Source organism: Nelusetta ayraudi, unplaced genomic scaffold, assembly GCF_046127955.1.
Source record: "Nelusetta ayraudi isolate G7.1 ecotype Tasmania unplaced genomic scaffold, CSIRO-AGI_Nayr_v1 ptg000008l, whole genome shotgun sequence".
In the NCBI taxonomy this organism is placed as follows: domain Eukaryota; kingdom Metazoa; phylum Chordata; class Actinopteri; order Tetraodontiformes; family Monacanthidae; genus Nelusetta; species Nelusetta ayraudi.
The window spans coordinates 6,043,971-6,060,485 of NW_027466058.1; the positions used below are offsets into that span (position 1 = coordinate 6,043,971).

Sequence of the window (16,515 nt, forward strand, 5' to 3'; positions counted from 1 at the left end):
TAGCAAGCTTTACAGTACATTTAGACGGGCCTTGCAAAAGCCAGCACGAGGAAAGCTCGAATGGAGGAGCATAGGGGTAGCACCTGAGCGCATCGTCAGGCTACGTCAACGTCCGTATGTTTTGCCCTCATTCCTGACTTGCGTGTGTGAAATTCCTTTCACACAACAAAAGACAAATTAGCATAAAAATAGTTCCCCCGACACCAAAGATCCCGCATTTCGGCGGTCCATGAATCCTATGATAATGTCGAGTGGGTCTGAATTCCACAATTGCTGCGGTAAATTCTGCCATTAATCAATTTTGGAATATTATCGATAGAAATGCGTCCATTTATTTTTGTGTCTTTCGTGAATTCTAGTGATATGTTTAACGGGTGTGAATGCCAGGGAGTGTGCTGTGTAATGACAAAGTGCAAACTGAGGTTGGCACCAGGCACAAGTCACGTACACAGTGCTCAGAATCTCCCGAAGGAGGGGGTTGGTGCGGAGCAAGTGATCTGATCAAGACAGGTTAGATGAAACATACTTTAATAGCAACAAATGAAAGTCTGGCTAAGGAGGGAGGCGACTGGTTCCTTAGTCTGGATGTAGAGAGGAAACATAGTGTCATTCGAGCTCATGTTTCCTTCTCTAACTCTTGACTTTCCCAAAAGACTAAATGTAATAATTTAATTATAAAACAGTTAATTACTACCTATTTACCCACAAGGTAAGTATATGTATCATTCACCCTTGTAATTACAAAAAAAGCAAAAAAAAACCAAAACAAAACAAAACAAACAAACATACATTTGGTTGCTTTACACGAGGAAATGCATACAACAGTTAAGGGATTGTTGTTCTATTTTTTTCTCCTTCCATTTTTAATGAAAAAACAAAAACAAAACCCAAACCTAAATACCACAGGAAAAATGAAGCGCTCGAACATTCTGATATTTAACTACAACCCCCATAATGCATCTCACTTCCTGCTATGCAAGACAAGAGGACCAGAAGAACGCCTGTTACTAAAAACAAGTTATCCCGTCTGTAGCTCTGAAGGATTTTTTTTTTTTTTTTTTTAATGATCCCCTCACTGTATTTTTGCTGATCTTGTCCCCCAGCATTATTTATTTAGCAAAGTGTTTTGCGAGATGTACCCGTTATTTTCCGGTGGAGTCTTGTTTACATTTGGTCGGCAGCGCAAACACCAGTAGCTGCTAAGCTTTCAAATACACCTAGCTAAGGCGAGGAATCTATTTTTATTTTTATTTTATTAGATATTAAAAGAAAACATTGACGATATGGATAAACAGGAAGGTAAGTTTAGCTTGTGAGACTTGCTGCTGTTTACTGCACGGGGAATTGGATTGCATTATGGCGCTAATGTGGAGAACATTAGCGGTAGCACGCTGCACAAGAGTTTCGGTCCGCAATACTACTGTTTTTGTCCATATTACAGTGATAATGTTATACCACTATCTAATGCAACAATTCATTGGTAGGATTCAGTTATTGAACTGCTGGTAATCAGATGTAGGAACATAAAGTCACGCAATTTAAACTTTAGCTCATGATTGGAATGCCTCGTTGTAAGGGCTTAATATAATAAACGCAGACAATTCATACTCCGCTCAGTCTCACCTGACCTTTTCTCTCCTGTGCTAGGTGATGCAGGTAGCAATCAATCTTCTCCCATCATCTCATCTTTCAGGGGTAGGTGCATCTCCTGCGTTTCATCGCCATCATTATTCCACACATGGATTTTTCATCTTCCAGTCAGCTACAGTTTCATGTCTTTGCAGTGTTCCAGCAGGAGCTTGATACCAAACATGACAAATATGAACGGCTTGTTAAAATCAGTCGAGACGTCACCATCGAGAGCAAAAGGACAATTTTTCTATTACACAGAGTGACCAGGTACAGACAATTTTAAATGTTCCTTATTCTTTAGCTTAAGATAATGACTTTAGAATGTTTGACATTAGAAATTATTTTTTTCTTTAGAAGACAGTAGTTTGGGTTGGCACACATTGACAGCATTAACACATGGTTTTGTGTCTTGTTTGACAGTGTGCAGGACTCGGATGCCATTCTCAGTGAAGCCGGGACGAAGCTGGACGGAGTCAGGCAGAAAATTGGCCAAATTGCAGAGGAGCTCAGAGGAGAGGACCTGTATCAGTTTCACAGAGCTTTCACAGCAGGCAAGTGTTCAGCTTCTTTCTTTTTTTAACAACAGATTAAAATAAACAAATAAAAGCCATGTTCCCTGTCCACTCTGACTGAGCTTGAGAGGGTTTGTAAAGGCCGCAATTGTTGCCAAAGGTGCTTCAACTAAAGTACCTGTGTCGACGTGATGTTTCAGTTTTTCCTTTTTGAGAAATTCAGTTATTTACTAAATCAAATTCTACTCTCACTTTGTCATTACGAGGTATTGAATGTCGATAATGGGGGAGAGGAGGTGTTAAACAAATGTAACATCAGGCTGCAACATAACGAAAAACAAAAAGTGTAAAAAAAATAATTTCTGAATGAACTGTGTATAGCTCTTATTCCAGTTAAGCTCATGAAAACCAAACGCCAAAGCCCCGTTGTGTTACTTTGCCACAGATTTATTATGAAGCCGCTGATAGTGTGAGAGCCTGACCTTGATGGCGGCCTGGGTGCGATGGACACGCCCTCTGATAAAGTTGTTATCCCTCCCGTATCACCGTCGGCTCTTTTCAGAGCAGCCAAAATGTCTATGGAGTTGTTTTGAAGGGGAAAAAAAGCCTTTCTGGCAGCGAGTGTGAGCTGTTATCTAGCAGCCGGGGAAGTCATTTTTAGATTGTGGTCAGTCAGAAATCACCGCTGCGTCCTCAGCGACGTGACCAGTGGCAGTCTCCACCAATTAGCCGCTTCTTCTTCATTTTTTCTTTTTTTTCCCCCCTTCTCCCCCATTTTTATCTGCTTTATTAGATTGAGACTGGGCTCTGCTGCTGCTGCATGGGCTCTCCTGATATATCTGGGCTGGACGTCAAGTCTCCAGGCATGTGTAATGGCCTGGCGGTTTTTACATAAGGGCCATTCTAGATATTGTGGGCTAAATGTGAGCATAATTGCCGGCTGATAGCAGGGCAGAGCTGCTCTTTGATAAGCTGCTCAGTTTGACCCAGCCTGGGGCTATGGACAGTCCAAACATCCAGCCACAGTTGGGGCATTTCCCAGGGCTCACCCACAAATACACACCGGCCAAACGATAGCGTTGTGGACGGTCCTGCAATTACTCAACTTTTCCAACTCGAGTTCCAGTTCTCTGATTTCTGTTTGGATGCACCCTGAGTCACAGGTTAGATCATATCCAGTTCTTTTTCTTTCCTTTTTTTTGTTCTTATGATTGAATTACATTTCCCCACTTGGCTGCTTTACAGTAAATAATACGAGCAGATTCTGGCTGCACCCTCAGGAACTGAACTCCGCCTGCCTTCCTTAAAGCCCGTATAACCTTTTCATGTGATATCCTGTCCCACTTCCACTGTGTCGCGCTCTCTCCCCCCCTAAGCCAGTGTCCAGGCTGTGCTTTTACTGGTAGAAGTCCAGGGGCGTGCAGGGTGACTATGTTAAGTAATGGGGAAAAAAAAACTCAGTACATGCCACTTCCAAATGTGAAAAGTACACAACCTTTTGAGCTGTGAAGTGCTTTCCTAATTGTATCTTAACATGAAATACGATTTAGAGAAATTAAAAGAAATAAAGGCCAAAACTGGAGAAGTTTTGGCCTTTATAAAAAATACACAGGAGTGTGTAAGATGAAGTAGAATCTGTTTAATCTCCCATCTTTCTGATACCAATCGCCAAGCACCATGCACTGCATTAATGTCGACACATGGTGACCCAATACGACCGCCTCTTTCGAAGTGGACCTGCTCTTCATGCAAATCTAAATATTTATTATTAGTGTTGCACAAATATGCACGTATAGTACAACAACACATGTTATCACAGCAAAGCAAGAGAGTTTTAACTTAAACCTTCAACACACAGTTAAAAATCCAAGCTCCCAGTGCACACGGGTGCAGCCCTGATAGCCTGATGAGTTAGCAGCACTGCGCTAAAAATAGCACATGGAGGCTGCAGTGAAAAAAAAATACAGCGTGCACGACTATGATCAGCAGCTGAATGCTGTTTTTGGTTAGATTGTCATCAGCACATTTGATGTTTGTTTGTTAGATTTTCTGCCTCCTTGTCCCCCCCGTCACCCCTTTTTAACCATTCACTCACTGTTTTGGACACAGTTTAGTGGCTCTGGGTGGTGCAGCTTTGCTTGTGATGGCGAAAGTGATTCCGCCTTTGTCTGGGATGAACCTTGTTTCTCCTGCCTGGCTCCCCTGCAGCACGGTGCCGAGGGCCTCGTGGAGATACGGGCCCTTTGAAGTCCCAAAAGTAAACTCGGGACACAAAGCCTTCCGTCCTGTCATTATTTGATTGTTGTTTACACAAGGGCAGAAAACAAATGAGAGGGTCATCTCAGCCGGCTCCGAAAAAACAAAAAGTGTTGTTGCAGCAGGAGAGAGCCACAGGAAACAGGCGTTATTTGAATAATGATTTGTATGAGTGATTTAAGTGCGCTGTTTACACAACATTCTACGCGCCTGGCTTAAAAATGCAAAAGCTGCGGCAGCTGCTATTTTGTTTGCCTGCTTAGATTTGAAAGCAGAGGCAGTGAAATATTGGGACTGGCTTCCCGCGGCATTGTTGTAGTTCACTGTCACTGTTACCCCACTAAACAGGGATCCAGGAGTATGTGGAGGCCGTGTCGTTCCTGCACTACATCCGCCACCGCAGCCTCATCAGCCTGGAGGAGATCAACGCCAGGCTGGTTTTCATGCGAGCGGACAGAGGGGACGTCAAGGTAAATGTGCTAACCAGCAGTGCTAACGTGGTTAATTTCCCTCTTAGTTATGTAATTGTGGCCACGATCTGCATCTGCAGCATAATATGCAGAGTAGCCTTCCAAAGATATGAACGTTTGAAATATGGGGTATGGAGGTTTGACGGATCAGAGTTTGAAATATCTAAAACGGCTCATTTTATCAGCTCACCAAAGTGTATGAGATCAAGTACTAGCAACATCCATTTAGCCAGGCTTTGGTAAACCCAGTTTAGCAAAAGGATGAGCGCAATTGATATCCCAACACATGACGTTTGATACGTTATACATCGTCATGTCACGTTCCTATTTGAGTTGTATGTGTGTTGCTCCGTGAAACCTCCAATGTGTGTGTGTTTCCGCAGGAATCGACCGAAGCCCTGCCAGTCGGGGCCCAGGTCCTCACCTTCCACGTCACGCCCGCCGACTACCTGCTGGGCGTGGCCGACCTGACGGGGGAGCTCATGAGGATGTGCATCAGCAGCGTGGGCAACGGCGACATCGACACGCCCTTCCAGCTGAGCCAGTTCCTGCGGCAGATCCACGACGGCTTCTCCTACATCGGCAACACGGGCCCGTACGAGGTGTCCAAGAAGCTGCACACGCTGCGGCAGAGCCTGGCCAAGGTGGAGGACGCCTGCTACACCCTGCGCGTCCGCGGCTCCGAGATCCCCAAGCACATGCTGGCCGACGTGTTCTCCAGCCGGACCGCACTCATCGACCCGGAGGAAGGATTAGTCTAAGCCCGCCTCCCCGGAAGGTGTCGACGGGGTTTTTTTGTTCGTCGCGCTCGTCGGCCCGGTTTAATCAAGGTTTTTTATGGTCGTCGGATTTGTCCCCGTGTTGATACGCTTGCCTCGTAGCAGCTGAAGTTTGTTTGTCCTTCGATAGAGATCTGATGACTTCACTTGTTTTTGCATGAATAAAAGTTGTGTGTGCCAAATACGCTGCGGTTCTTCAGTCTTGAGGCCGCTTTGAAAGTGTGTGTTTATTTTATTCCTTGCCTCTCTGCCCCCCCGCCCCCTCGCTATCACTCCAAGATAATCTAAGGTTGAACCGCTGGCTGCCTGCACTCACCGTGTGCAGACACTGTGCAGAGGGGTGGGGTGGGGGGGGTGACGACATGTGACCCTACCCATTCCTGGTTTGTCCTGGCAGTGCATGTGCACACACACACACACACACACACACACACACACACACACACACACACACACACCTCGCTCTTCCAGCCGTAAACATGGCATTTGTTACACTGAGGTAAGCAACTGACATCGTCACCTGATGGCGTCCAAGTAAGTGAGCTGCACTCGCAAATGGAACATTTGAAGACGTGCTTCCCAGTTTTGGAGATACAGTATCCTGTCATGAACAGGAGCAACAAGACAAAGTTGTGTTGAAACACCAAGAGAAGCAGCTGTTGTTGTTCACCTGCCCCTTGATTGGCCCCGGGGGCGTCACTATGACCTCTCTGGTCTCCTCATTCGCAGTTTCTTTTTTGTTGCATTTATTCACAAACCAGGTTGGTTACCCTGCAGTTCCATTGTCAGGAAGCGCAAATGTAGATCAGGTCTGCCATCTGGTGAATGATACGATGAACTACACAAAACCCCTCACTTTATTTTTTGACTTTTGACTGACTTCGTTTTCTTGATATTTTAGCACACATTCATCAGCAGATCATAACTTTACCACTGGAATTAATAAGACTGTACTTGGTACTGTATTTTTTTGTGTTTTTTTTTTTCCTGGAAGAACAGAGACAGAATTTACTCTGTTTATACATGGATATAAATGTATGTCTTTCAAATTTCCCACTTTTGTTGTGAGTACCTCGGGTCTTTTTTTTTTAATTTTCTTTAAAGAATAGTACTGTTCAAAAATAATATTTATATTAGATAAGCCTATTTGGCGATCGGATCATCAAGGGTCTGTACATCTTGCACTGGGGTTTAACAGACGTGCAAATATTACTTCTCATAAAATAAACAACGTTTCTCAACTTCTTCAGTCTCCTAGATGTGATTTATTCGAGTGCTAATTTGGTTGTGTGAAAATAAACAAGCTCCAATCGTAACCTGGCTTAAGCCTGGCATCTACTGGTCAAAGCAGAGAGTGCACGCCTCAATTTTTTGGGGACAAATGAACCATATGTTATGAGTTTTACCACTTGCCACATAGTAATATTATCATTTATAAATGTTTATATACCTCTGAATAATTTTGTACCCAATTTATATCGCTATGAAAATGAAAGAAGGGGATTGTTGTTGTTGTTGTTGTTGTTGTTGTTGTTGTTGTTGTTGTTGTTGTTGTTGTTCTTCTTCTTCTTCTTCTTCTTCTTCTTATTATTATTATTATTATTATTATTATTATTATTATTATCATCATCATCATTAGAGAAGTACTGTAAGGTGATGCAAGGACACCTGCATGCAGAACAACCTCTCGTGGAAAGTGCCAGGGGTCATTATGAGGCATTAGGAAGTTGTTTCGTGAGTCATGACTTAATCTTAATTCTGCACTGATCTCGCCGTGACGATGGATCTCATCCCTTCTGTCGCACAGGCCTCTATATAGACTGAAGCGGCTCTTCATCACTGGGACTTGTCCATCAGCCAGTCAGGCTCAGTGAAAAGAGCATTGGGAGAAGGCTGAAAAGACTCTATGTGGGGTCCCTCCTCATTCAGCCCCTCACTGCACAAACACAAGAACCCCTCTGTGTCTATAAGGCAGGGTGTGCCTAACTCTGTGTAAGAAATTACACACATCTTCGCACCTAAATTTTAACTAAAAGTGAGATGGCACAAAAAAAAATATGCATGTGTCAACATGTAAGCACATATTCTACAGCTACTAGAAAATCAACAAAATGTTTTTTTTTTTTTTTCTGTAAATCGCAATCAGTGGCACTGTATTGGAAAACTTCAATCTTTCCTGATTTTGTTTCAATTGAACTGTAATAACTGTTAGTGTAACTTAATGTACATTTCTTTTAAAGCTTTTTAAACCTATCTAAGACTTTGTTCTGAAACAGAATCCGTTTTAATGTCCTAAACAACTTACACCATATTCTTTTCCCTCCCTAATTTCTTGACCATGAAGACCATGATCGCGATTCCCTTGTAAAAAAAAAAAAAAAAAAAACTTTAATACACAATATAGTAAATGGATTGTTAAGTATATACCAGACTTTCTTTCAGATAAAATCACACAGCTTTAACACAACATAACAAATACATTTAGAGCCCCCCCACCCCCCATCATAATATAGTCAATAATGGTCAGTTCCACCGTCGTAAACAGTGGTCAATTCAAAACAGATACTATAAAAAAAAAAAATTTAAAAAATAACAACACACTGTTTGTTTTTTTTATACAGTAAAAAATCCCCCTGACCACAGCTGGAGGAGGCAGGCATAACATACTCGGTCTCCTCCTCCTCCTCCTCCTTCTGCAGCTCCAACAGATGATTCGCACATGCATCCACAGAGAAAAGCCGCTGATGTGTCGGCTGCTGGAATCTCACGCTGCCTCCTTCTGCTTTTTTTTTTTTTTTTTAGGCGGTCTGAAGAGTCTGGAGTCAAATTCCTGAACACGTAGGAAGCTCCTCGGCGCGACGCACGACGACGCGAGGGCGCAGCGAATAACGGACCCGCTGAGTGTCAAGGCGGCCAGTCAGGCTTCGATCTCGGCTATTCCCTCAACAGAACGACTCTTTTTTTCCCCCTCAACTGTTTTGCAGATCTCAAGATTTTGCTTTTTGTCTTCCCGGGGGTGTTTAAGACGTTGAAGACCATCCTCGGCGTTTGCGCCCGTTGGTGCGCAAACGCGGCCACTTGTTTTTTTTTTTTTTGCCGCATAGAAGAAACGCGAGAGCTTGAAAAACGGAAAAACGTGTCAGGAAATAGATCTCATGGACTGATATAGACGCCGGTTTAGGGGAGGAAGCGAGACCGAAAAATACGAAAAGAAAGAAGCGGGACCACTGTTTTCCCCCCTCAGCGGAAATGAGATCAGTGCTGCCGGCTGCCTCAGTTTACTCCCCAAACATGGTCGATGTGAGTCCGTGAACGCTTCTCAACTCGCGGCCGCCAACAAGTTGCTGCGGAGCGACAAGATGTTTGCCGGACTGATGGGACTTGAATGTCACACCAAACCTCTGCCTCACCGCTGCGAAGGTAAACAATCTTTTGTTCGCTGTTTTGGTCGACCTGTGAACACATCATCTCCCCTGCGTGGAAGCGCAGGAGGGTTGCTGATTTTTTACGTCTATTCGTTTATCTCTATATTGATCTCTGTCTGGGCTGTTTTTGGAATGTGGTGCCTGTGAGTTAAAAAAAAAAAACCGAAATGCAGCTCCTGAAAGTACATGAAGCCAACCAGCTGTGTTTGCACTGCGAGGCTGGTTCTCTCTCTCTCTCTGTGTGTGTGAGGGTCCTCCTCTTCAGCATCAGGCCCCTCACAATGGAGGAATCAAATCCAAGCTGCAAATGAATTGTTGTGAAGACTTAACTGTGGCACTCCCTGGATTTCTTTATTCCCTTGCTTGCCTAGTCGGCAGAGTGTGAGACGTTTGCTTGTCTGGTTCGCATGCGCCATAAATAATACTTCTTACAGGTTAAGGGTGCAAATGTGGAGTCTCTTGTTAGTTCTACATATCTTGATGTTTCTCTTTCAAGTCTGTCACTAATTCAAAACTGCTCACATGCCATTTTTTTTTATTTTTTATTGTATGCGAGTGTCAGATGATTCATCCTGATCTTCATTTTCTAATATACGGAGCGGTTTCATGTCCACTTCCTCTATTCCTCCTGACCTACATCTGACTGGACAGCAGAGGATATTGGAGACTTGAGCCATTGCTGCCCCAGAAAGTAAGAAGTGAACCGAGAAACAGCAGGCTGTTTAAATCTGATGCTCGACAGACTTGGAAGAAACCTCAACGAGCTCACTGAATGACCTTGAGCAAATTAGCTGAGATGCTTTCAAAGAACAAATGAATAACATTGGTCGAACAGCTGTAACCGGTCAAACTGGTTTGTTCTAACAAGTCCGGCCACTGCTGTCATACGTCTTCCCATGATTAGAGATTTCCAGGACTGCGACCTAGTAATTACTAATTACTTATCCAGGTCAACTGGGTTTTGGCATTCGTTTCTAGAGAAAGCAGCAGCATGCGAGACCTTAATGGTATTCTAGGTTTTATGGTGTGCGTTCCATTTTGTCACCGTCATCGAACCCACGGCCGTATATATGTGTTGGCGCAACTGAGATCGACCACAATCTGATGGTTTACGGGCCTCATGTGAGCTTGCAGGAAGTGGTGTGTTCTCTCGTGGCCCTCAGCAGACAGGCAGATGGACAGGCAGGCAGACGGACAGACAGACAGACAGAGAGCTAGCTCGCTAGTTAGCTAGCTAGATAAATTGATTGATTCTCACTTCCCATTTTTTCTTACTGTTGTCAGTCACAAGTAACAAGGAGTGTTGCACATCTGTGACGCCTCTCGAGAGGCTGCTGACATGCAGATCTGCTGATGTGTGTGTGTGTGTGTGTGTGTGTGTGTGTGTGTGTGTGTGTGTGAGAGAGAGATCTGGGCTGCTGCGCTTGTTCCTCAAACATCTTTTTCGTCGGAGATCTTCCGCATTCCTCCGCTTGCTTCCAGCGGCCGGTGGGACGGAGCGCTCAAACCAAGGGGCTCCGGCGAGGAGGGCCCCTTTAATCTCCCAAGGTAAATAATCAGGCCCTCCTCCTTCAACGAAACCGACAGGCAACGGCGGGGAACTTGCTGTTGTGGCGGAGACGTTCTCAAATCTGCTTTGCCTCAGTTGCTGTCTCTGCTGAGCAGAAAAGACTCTTTTTTTTCTTTTTTTTTTTTAGCAGAGCACTCAGCTGGAGACGGCAAACGACATCCCTCTGATGGGCTTCAGCTGAGACGTGGATGCCCTCTAATGCCACACACACACACACAAACACAAACACACACACACACACACACTTAAACCCACAGGCATTTCCTTCCCCTTTATGGGGAAGACAACTCTTTGTGCAATTTAAGCGGGGCCAGGATACAGTAACACTTTCGATCAACAAGTCCCCCCCCCCCCCCCCCCACACTTCCTTTTTTAAGAGAGCTCAGTGACTCCCTGGTCGTCTCCTCCGCTCCGCCGCAGCTCCAACACGCCAGATGGCGGCCGCTGCCCCGGCGGACCGAGTTGGGTTTCTCAAATTGGTAACGGAACAGTGGCCACGTCTGCCAGGGAGCGCTAATGGAAGCCGCACGTAACCCGAGCTTAAGTGTTACGGTCCCTGAAGGCAGCGCTCCTCTAAAGGGACCTGAAGGGGGCCACCGTCCCGCCTGGCTGACATCCCGGCTCTTGCTTGAGCGGGAGCGGTGTGTGTTCCCCTCTTCCTGTCCCCGTCACATGGGATGGCTGAGGAGTGACATCACTGGAGGTCATGGGGTGATTGGGCAGGAAGCTGCTGTGAATCGGTCACGCTCTGTTTTTGTTGCTCGGCCGAAATTCCTGTTTTAAAAAACCGAGCCACGGATACAGAATCTGTGTGTTGAACAAAGTGTTAGAAATGATCCGCTGCACAATACGATGAACGCCGTTGACAAACAATCCAGATGTGTTTCAACCTTCATTATATCCCAAACCCAGTTTCTCTAAAAATGGACAGTGACATGGTGAATGCGTCCACTGTTATACTACAAAGGTCCATGTATCAGTGTGTGTGCATGTGTGTGTGGGAAGAGAACATAGAGAGGCAGGGGAGAGAGAGAGAGAGAGAGACAGAGAGAGAGAGAGAGAGAGAGAGAGAGAGAGAGAGAGAGAGAAAGGGGAGCGCAGCTGGACACAAAGAGCCTGTTGATTCCTGCTTGTCTGCTCTGAATCCTCCGCATGACGTGCGCGTTCATCACGTGAAACTGCAGCAGGTGTCTGCAGCGCTGCGACATACGCACGTTGTCGTTCATTGTCATCACTATCATGGAAGCATTAAATCCACATTTCCAAACATTGCTTATTTTGTAACTCCCAGTGATTTCACCTTTCTGCACAGGATCATAGAGTAATCAGTTCAATCTGTAAATAAATGTTCCTCCGTAAAATCTATATAAACTGCAAGTTTATGTTTATCCATTTGTAGTCGGACAATACAGTAATATTGCCTTTATTCCGCTTGTCAGACCGAGACAACAGAGACAGAACTCGCAGATTGTCTTGAATGCGTGCCCCAACAGTTTTTCTTAATCAGGTCCATCTACCTCAGCAGTGCCGGTATGCTTTTTAGCGCTACCTACGGCAAAGCCTGACAGCCTCTTGCACATGTTGTCAACGTTGCATTCCCAAACATTCAGACAAATCCAGTGCAGCTTCAGGAAAAACCATGTGCATGTGTGCGTTTGTGTGTGTGTGTGTGTGTCTAGGAGGTGTGTCTTGGCTCAGAGTGACTGTTTGGCTTTGGTATTTCCCAACAGCTGGAACAGAACTCTGGGAAATGTCTCACAGCTGCTGCAGTTGTTTTCAGGCTGTTAGCTGTGCTAGCTTAAAGGCAACTTGGCGGTGGGGGGTGCCGGTGGGGTGTGGGGGGGCCATTTGGACTGAGGGCATGATGCTTCGCGTTCTCGGTCCAATTGGCACACTTGGCGTCACATTTTCCCGATGTACTCCTCGATGGTCGCTGTTAATCTCTGCCAGCTCATCCTTTATCTTCCCTGCAACCGCGTCGTGTAGCTTAATGGCTAATCTCTGTGTCGACAGGTGGCCGGGCATCAGGGACGGCTGGGAGCTCCGGTCGTAAGAGGCTCCACAGGAGACCGGGGTACATGAGGGGAGAGCAGTCCAGACTGCAGATCACCAGCCATGGGCAGGAGGAGGAGGAGGAGGAGGAGGAGGAAGAAGAGGACGAAGCAGGGAGGACCAACAGGAACAAAAAAAACGAACGCCATGCCGACATCCCGGAGGCGAGCGGCTCTCAGAGGATAAGTCGAACACCTGCTGCCAAACTGTCACTCATGAATCAGCAACAGCCTGATAAACGTAGCTCTGGCAACCGTCCTCTCTCACCTGTGCACGGTGGTATCGCTCGTGCCACATCCAGCCACAGAGGGCCAAAGTCATTGGCTCGCAGCGACATCAGCTTGAGCCCGAACCCCAAGTCCTCAACACAGGACACCTTCAGCTCCAGCTTTAGCTTCATCCAACAGTCCCTCAACATGAGCCACAGATCAGGAGCGACCACTGTAACATCATCCCAGGAATCAGAACCACTATACCAGTCGCACAAAGCACATCATTTGCCTCAGACTAAATCTTCTGTTGAGGGTGAATCAACCCCGGTCCAGTCTGAAGGCTGCCGTGCAGACAGCGAGGAACCAAGGCCAAACGGGAGATTCTGGCAGGAGTGTCTTTGGGACAGTAGGAAGGTTCGGTCGGACCTGCCTGACCTGGACTCCCTCGACATAGAGCTCACCTCCTCGCTGTCTGTGGACTCTGACAACGCCTCCGCCTCCTCGGTCACCTCTGGCTACGAGAGTGCCACGCCTGCCTCCGATCTGGGCTGGGACAGCCTGGTGAAGAAGTATGAGGTTGTTCTGCAAGACTGCCTCCAAAACAACCGTATTCATGCTAAGGTGGGTAGAAGGGAATGCCTCGTCTGTGATATGAGATGCAGAGACGCTGTCACCATCAAATAGTTCAATAATGGTAATAGTAATAATAGTTTCAGAGTAAGAGGAGTTAGATTTATCTCAGTCTCAGTTACTATGAAATTTGAGGCATTTAGCTAGGTTTGGCTAACCTTGCAAAGTGCTAAAGTCACAAAAATGTCACTTCTGAAATCTTGCTTGTCTCAAGTGGGTGTTTTCAGACTGGCTAAAGAAAGATGTAACTGCTCCAAGCTGCTACTAAACATATCAAAGGAAGACATGATAAATACAGGAAGTGATCAAACACCTTGCTATTGTTGCTAAAGTTTTAGCTTAAATGCTACTGGCTTTCCACTGGCTTTCCACGGGCTTTAGTGAGAGTTTTTACACACACTTTCCATGAGCTCTTTTACTACATTACTATGGTTATGGGAAATAAATTAAATTTAAATTAAAAAAAAAAAAAAATCATCTGGCATCACAGTTTATAATTTAGTACTATGCTAGCCTATATCCAAACAGCTTAACATGCTAAAATGTTCATCAGTGAACTTAAGGAAGAAAGCAATTAGTATATATTGTATGTATAAAAATAAATATATAATAAATAATTGAAGTCTATTTTAAGTTTTCTTACATTTCCACTCTTGCCAAGCGGTCCAGCTGTGGCATTAGCTTCAACTCTGCAGAGTAATGTTTGTTTTTTCATTTGCAAAAGTGAATTCAAGGAAAATAGTTCACATGTTTACAGAGATAAACGTGTGAACTTTGCTGTGAACAAACACAGCATTGCCTTAAATGGGCACAGAGTGTAGGCTCTCATGTTTGGGTCCTCAAAGTTTTCATACATGGAAAGGCAGATGAACATTACCCCACTTTAAACAGCAATTCTTATGTTCTGCAATGGCCCAGCTGTTTAAATCATTCCAACTCACTGTCCTGTTGTCACTTTGAAAGGATGATCAGATGGTCGTTGCACTCTACTTTTTTTGGGGGGTGGGGGGGTGGCTGAGCAGCGTTGGCCTTTGGACTGTTAGGTAATACGCTCAGCTGTCTGTCTTCCTCAGATCGAGTCCATGATGTTGAAGCTGCAGAGACTCCAGCAGAAAGCTATTCTGGATGATGACTATGATGCAGGTGAGCTTCAGACTTTCAGGCTTTTGCTCGTTGTTTTCAATGCTTTGGTTTGGTCACGTCACTCTGTGCTGGGGAAATAGTTTTCTCCTGGGTGGAATTAAAGCTTTAATAGAACACGACATTGTACTGTATGAAGAACATCCAGAGTGTTGTTTCCTGCGTTAAGGACGGCAAACGAGAATAGCGGGACGGAGAGTTTCATGAGCTTCACTCGAGCCAGTCGCCTGACTGTGACCGACATTAATCTGCACAATTGTTTTATTTTTATGAGGCATTTTTATTGGATTTCCTGCTAGCTGAGTTCTAAAAAACTGGCATCGTTGATGAAACACGTGAGTCCTGACACACTTTCAAGTCCAACACACTGGAGATTGGAGGGGCCGCCATTGAAACTTGAATCTTTCTCTGTTTAAATCTGCAGCCCTGTGGCTGATACACTGAGTGGGTATTTCTATACGCTCACGCGGGTCCATTTTTCTGTGTGAGCCACCCGCAAAGCTTTGACTGGACATTGTTGAACTGCTGTAGGAGCACAGAGAGCTTGCTCCTTACAGTAGACACCAGTCCACGTGTCCTCAGTCATGGTAAGCTTTCGGTAATTCAGCTTTGAGGAGGACATGGGGAAAAAAAAAACAAGAACTAATTGAATAAATGTTTCCAAGTAAAAGGGGATTTATTTAAGATTGTGGACGTTTTATTTTAAAAACAGAACTGTGTTCTGACCCATTTCCTGACCCTCTCGTGACAGACATAAATAACAACATGTTGCTGCGTGTGTCCAGCTGATGTCGAACTAATCAAGTTGGCTGATTATTTGGGTCAGTGTGTCTCGTCGAGTTTTTCCTGGTTTGCTTTTTAGTGCCACGCGTCGCAAACCTTTCAGCAAGCCTTCGGTCCTGTTTCTAGTTTTGCTGTTGGCTGAATCCTGATGTTCTCTAATTGTTTACCGGAGGGAGTTTGTCGTCAAGCAGATGTCAAAATGGTAATTTGACTGTGTTGTTCAAAACATCTGTGACCGTTTGACAGACAGCAGTGGCCGCCGAGGAGCAGTTATTATTATTACATTACATTGTTTTGTTTTTTTTATTAAATTTTATTTTTCATCCTGATCTCATGGGCTTAACTGTCCAATAAAAAATAAATAAAATAAAATCCACAAATCTCGAAACAACGCCCTCTGCTCGATGTTAAAGCTAATACTGACTTACTGACTGACGGACCTTCCACGTGCTTGGGAATGGGAAAAGAACAAGTTCCAAGGTGTCTTGGCGTGTTGTCACTGACCCGAGAGGCATCGGTACCCTTCGTCACATTGTCAGATCTATGAGAGAGTTTTAGTAGACTTTCAATGCATTTCTTTCCTTAAAAACAATGGAGTGTATTGACCTGCTAGATATACATATTATAGCACACAGTGGTAAAGATAGATTATTTTTTTTTATAAGATGGAATGTTTCTGTAAATTCAACCTACACGTGCTACGTCATGGCTACTTGCAATAATCAGTCAACAGCTGACACGGCCAAAACGCCGCGGTGAGTGACGTCATGTCGTTGCCACACTTTGCTCACGACTGGAGCCTTTGCTGCTCGTGTTCGGGCACACTAACCGTCATGTCACCCGTTCCGCGTCCTTCTTCTTCTCCTCAGCCGAGCGTTTCGGGAAGAAGCTGGAGGAGCTGGGCAAGGAGCGCGGCGCCCTCAAGCTGGGTTTACCCTCCACGCAGCCCAGCGTGGCGCGCTTCCTGGAGCGGCTCAGGCTGGTGGTGCACAGCGCCCTCCAGCGGGCGCAGTGTGGCCATTGCAGGTCAGTTCACGACAGCGGCGGTGGCGAA

At 45.2% G+C, this 16,515-nt stretch overlaps 2 protein-coding genes across 3 annotated transcripts in view; both read left to right on the forward strand.

Annotated features, from left to right (window-relative positions):
• Positions 1 to 869: 869 nt before the first annotated feature.
• On the forward strand, positions 870 to 5,833 carry tsnax (translin-associated factor X). Its single transcript, XM_076018976.1, has 6 exons — positions 870 to 1,299; positions 1,648 to 1,695; positions 1,785 to 1,899; positions 2,053 to 2,183; positions 4,749 to 4,870; positions 5,254 to 5,833. Exons 1-6 carry the CDS (start codon positions 1,284 to 1,286, stop codon positions 5,629 to 5,631), a joined length of 810 nt encoding a protein of 269 aa, XP_075875091.1. The 5' UTR covers positions 870 to 1,283; the 3' UTR covers positions 5,632 to 5,833.
• Positions 5,834 to 8,714: 2,881 nt separating this feature from the next.
• Positions 8,715 to 16,515, forward strand: part of disc1 (DISC1 scaffold protein) — a 51,580-nt gene continuing 43,779 nt past the window's right edge. Inside the window, exons 1-4 of one of the 2 annotated variants that reach the window (XM_076018977.1) lie at positions 8,715 to 9,069; positions 12,658 to 13,529; positions 14,612 to 14,681; positions 16,331 to 16,487. In XM_076018977.1, coding sequence (XP_075875092.1) covers positions 9,009 to 9,069; positions 12,658 to 13,529; positions 14,612 to 14,681; positions 16,331 to 16,487 — 1,160 coding nt within the window. In that variant the 5' untranslated portion in view covers positions 8,715 to 9,008. Of the gene's footprint in view, positions 9,070 to 10,489; positions 10,623 to 12,657; positions 13,530 to 14,611; positions 14,682 to 16,330; positions 16,488 to 16,515 lie in introns of those variants that run through there. The other variant, XM_076018978.1, reaches the window with a different exon arrangement.

Excerpts from the sequence above, each read along its gene's own strand:
- tsnax (XM_076018976.1), top strand. Across the intron at positions 1,696-1,784 it reads CATCATCTCATCTTTCAGGG|TGTTCCAGCAGGAGCTTGAT; the intron begins GTAGGTGCATCT and ends ATGTCTTTGCAG. Across the intron at positions 2,184-4,748 it reads TCACAGAGCTTTCACAGCAG|GGATCCAGGAGTATGTGGAG; the intron begins GCAAGTGTTCAG and ends CCCACTAAACAG.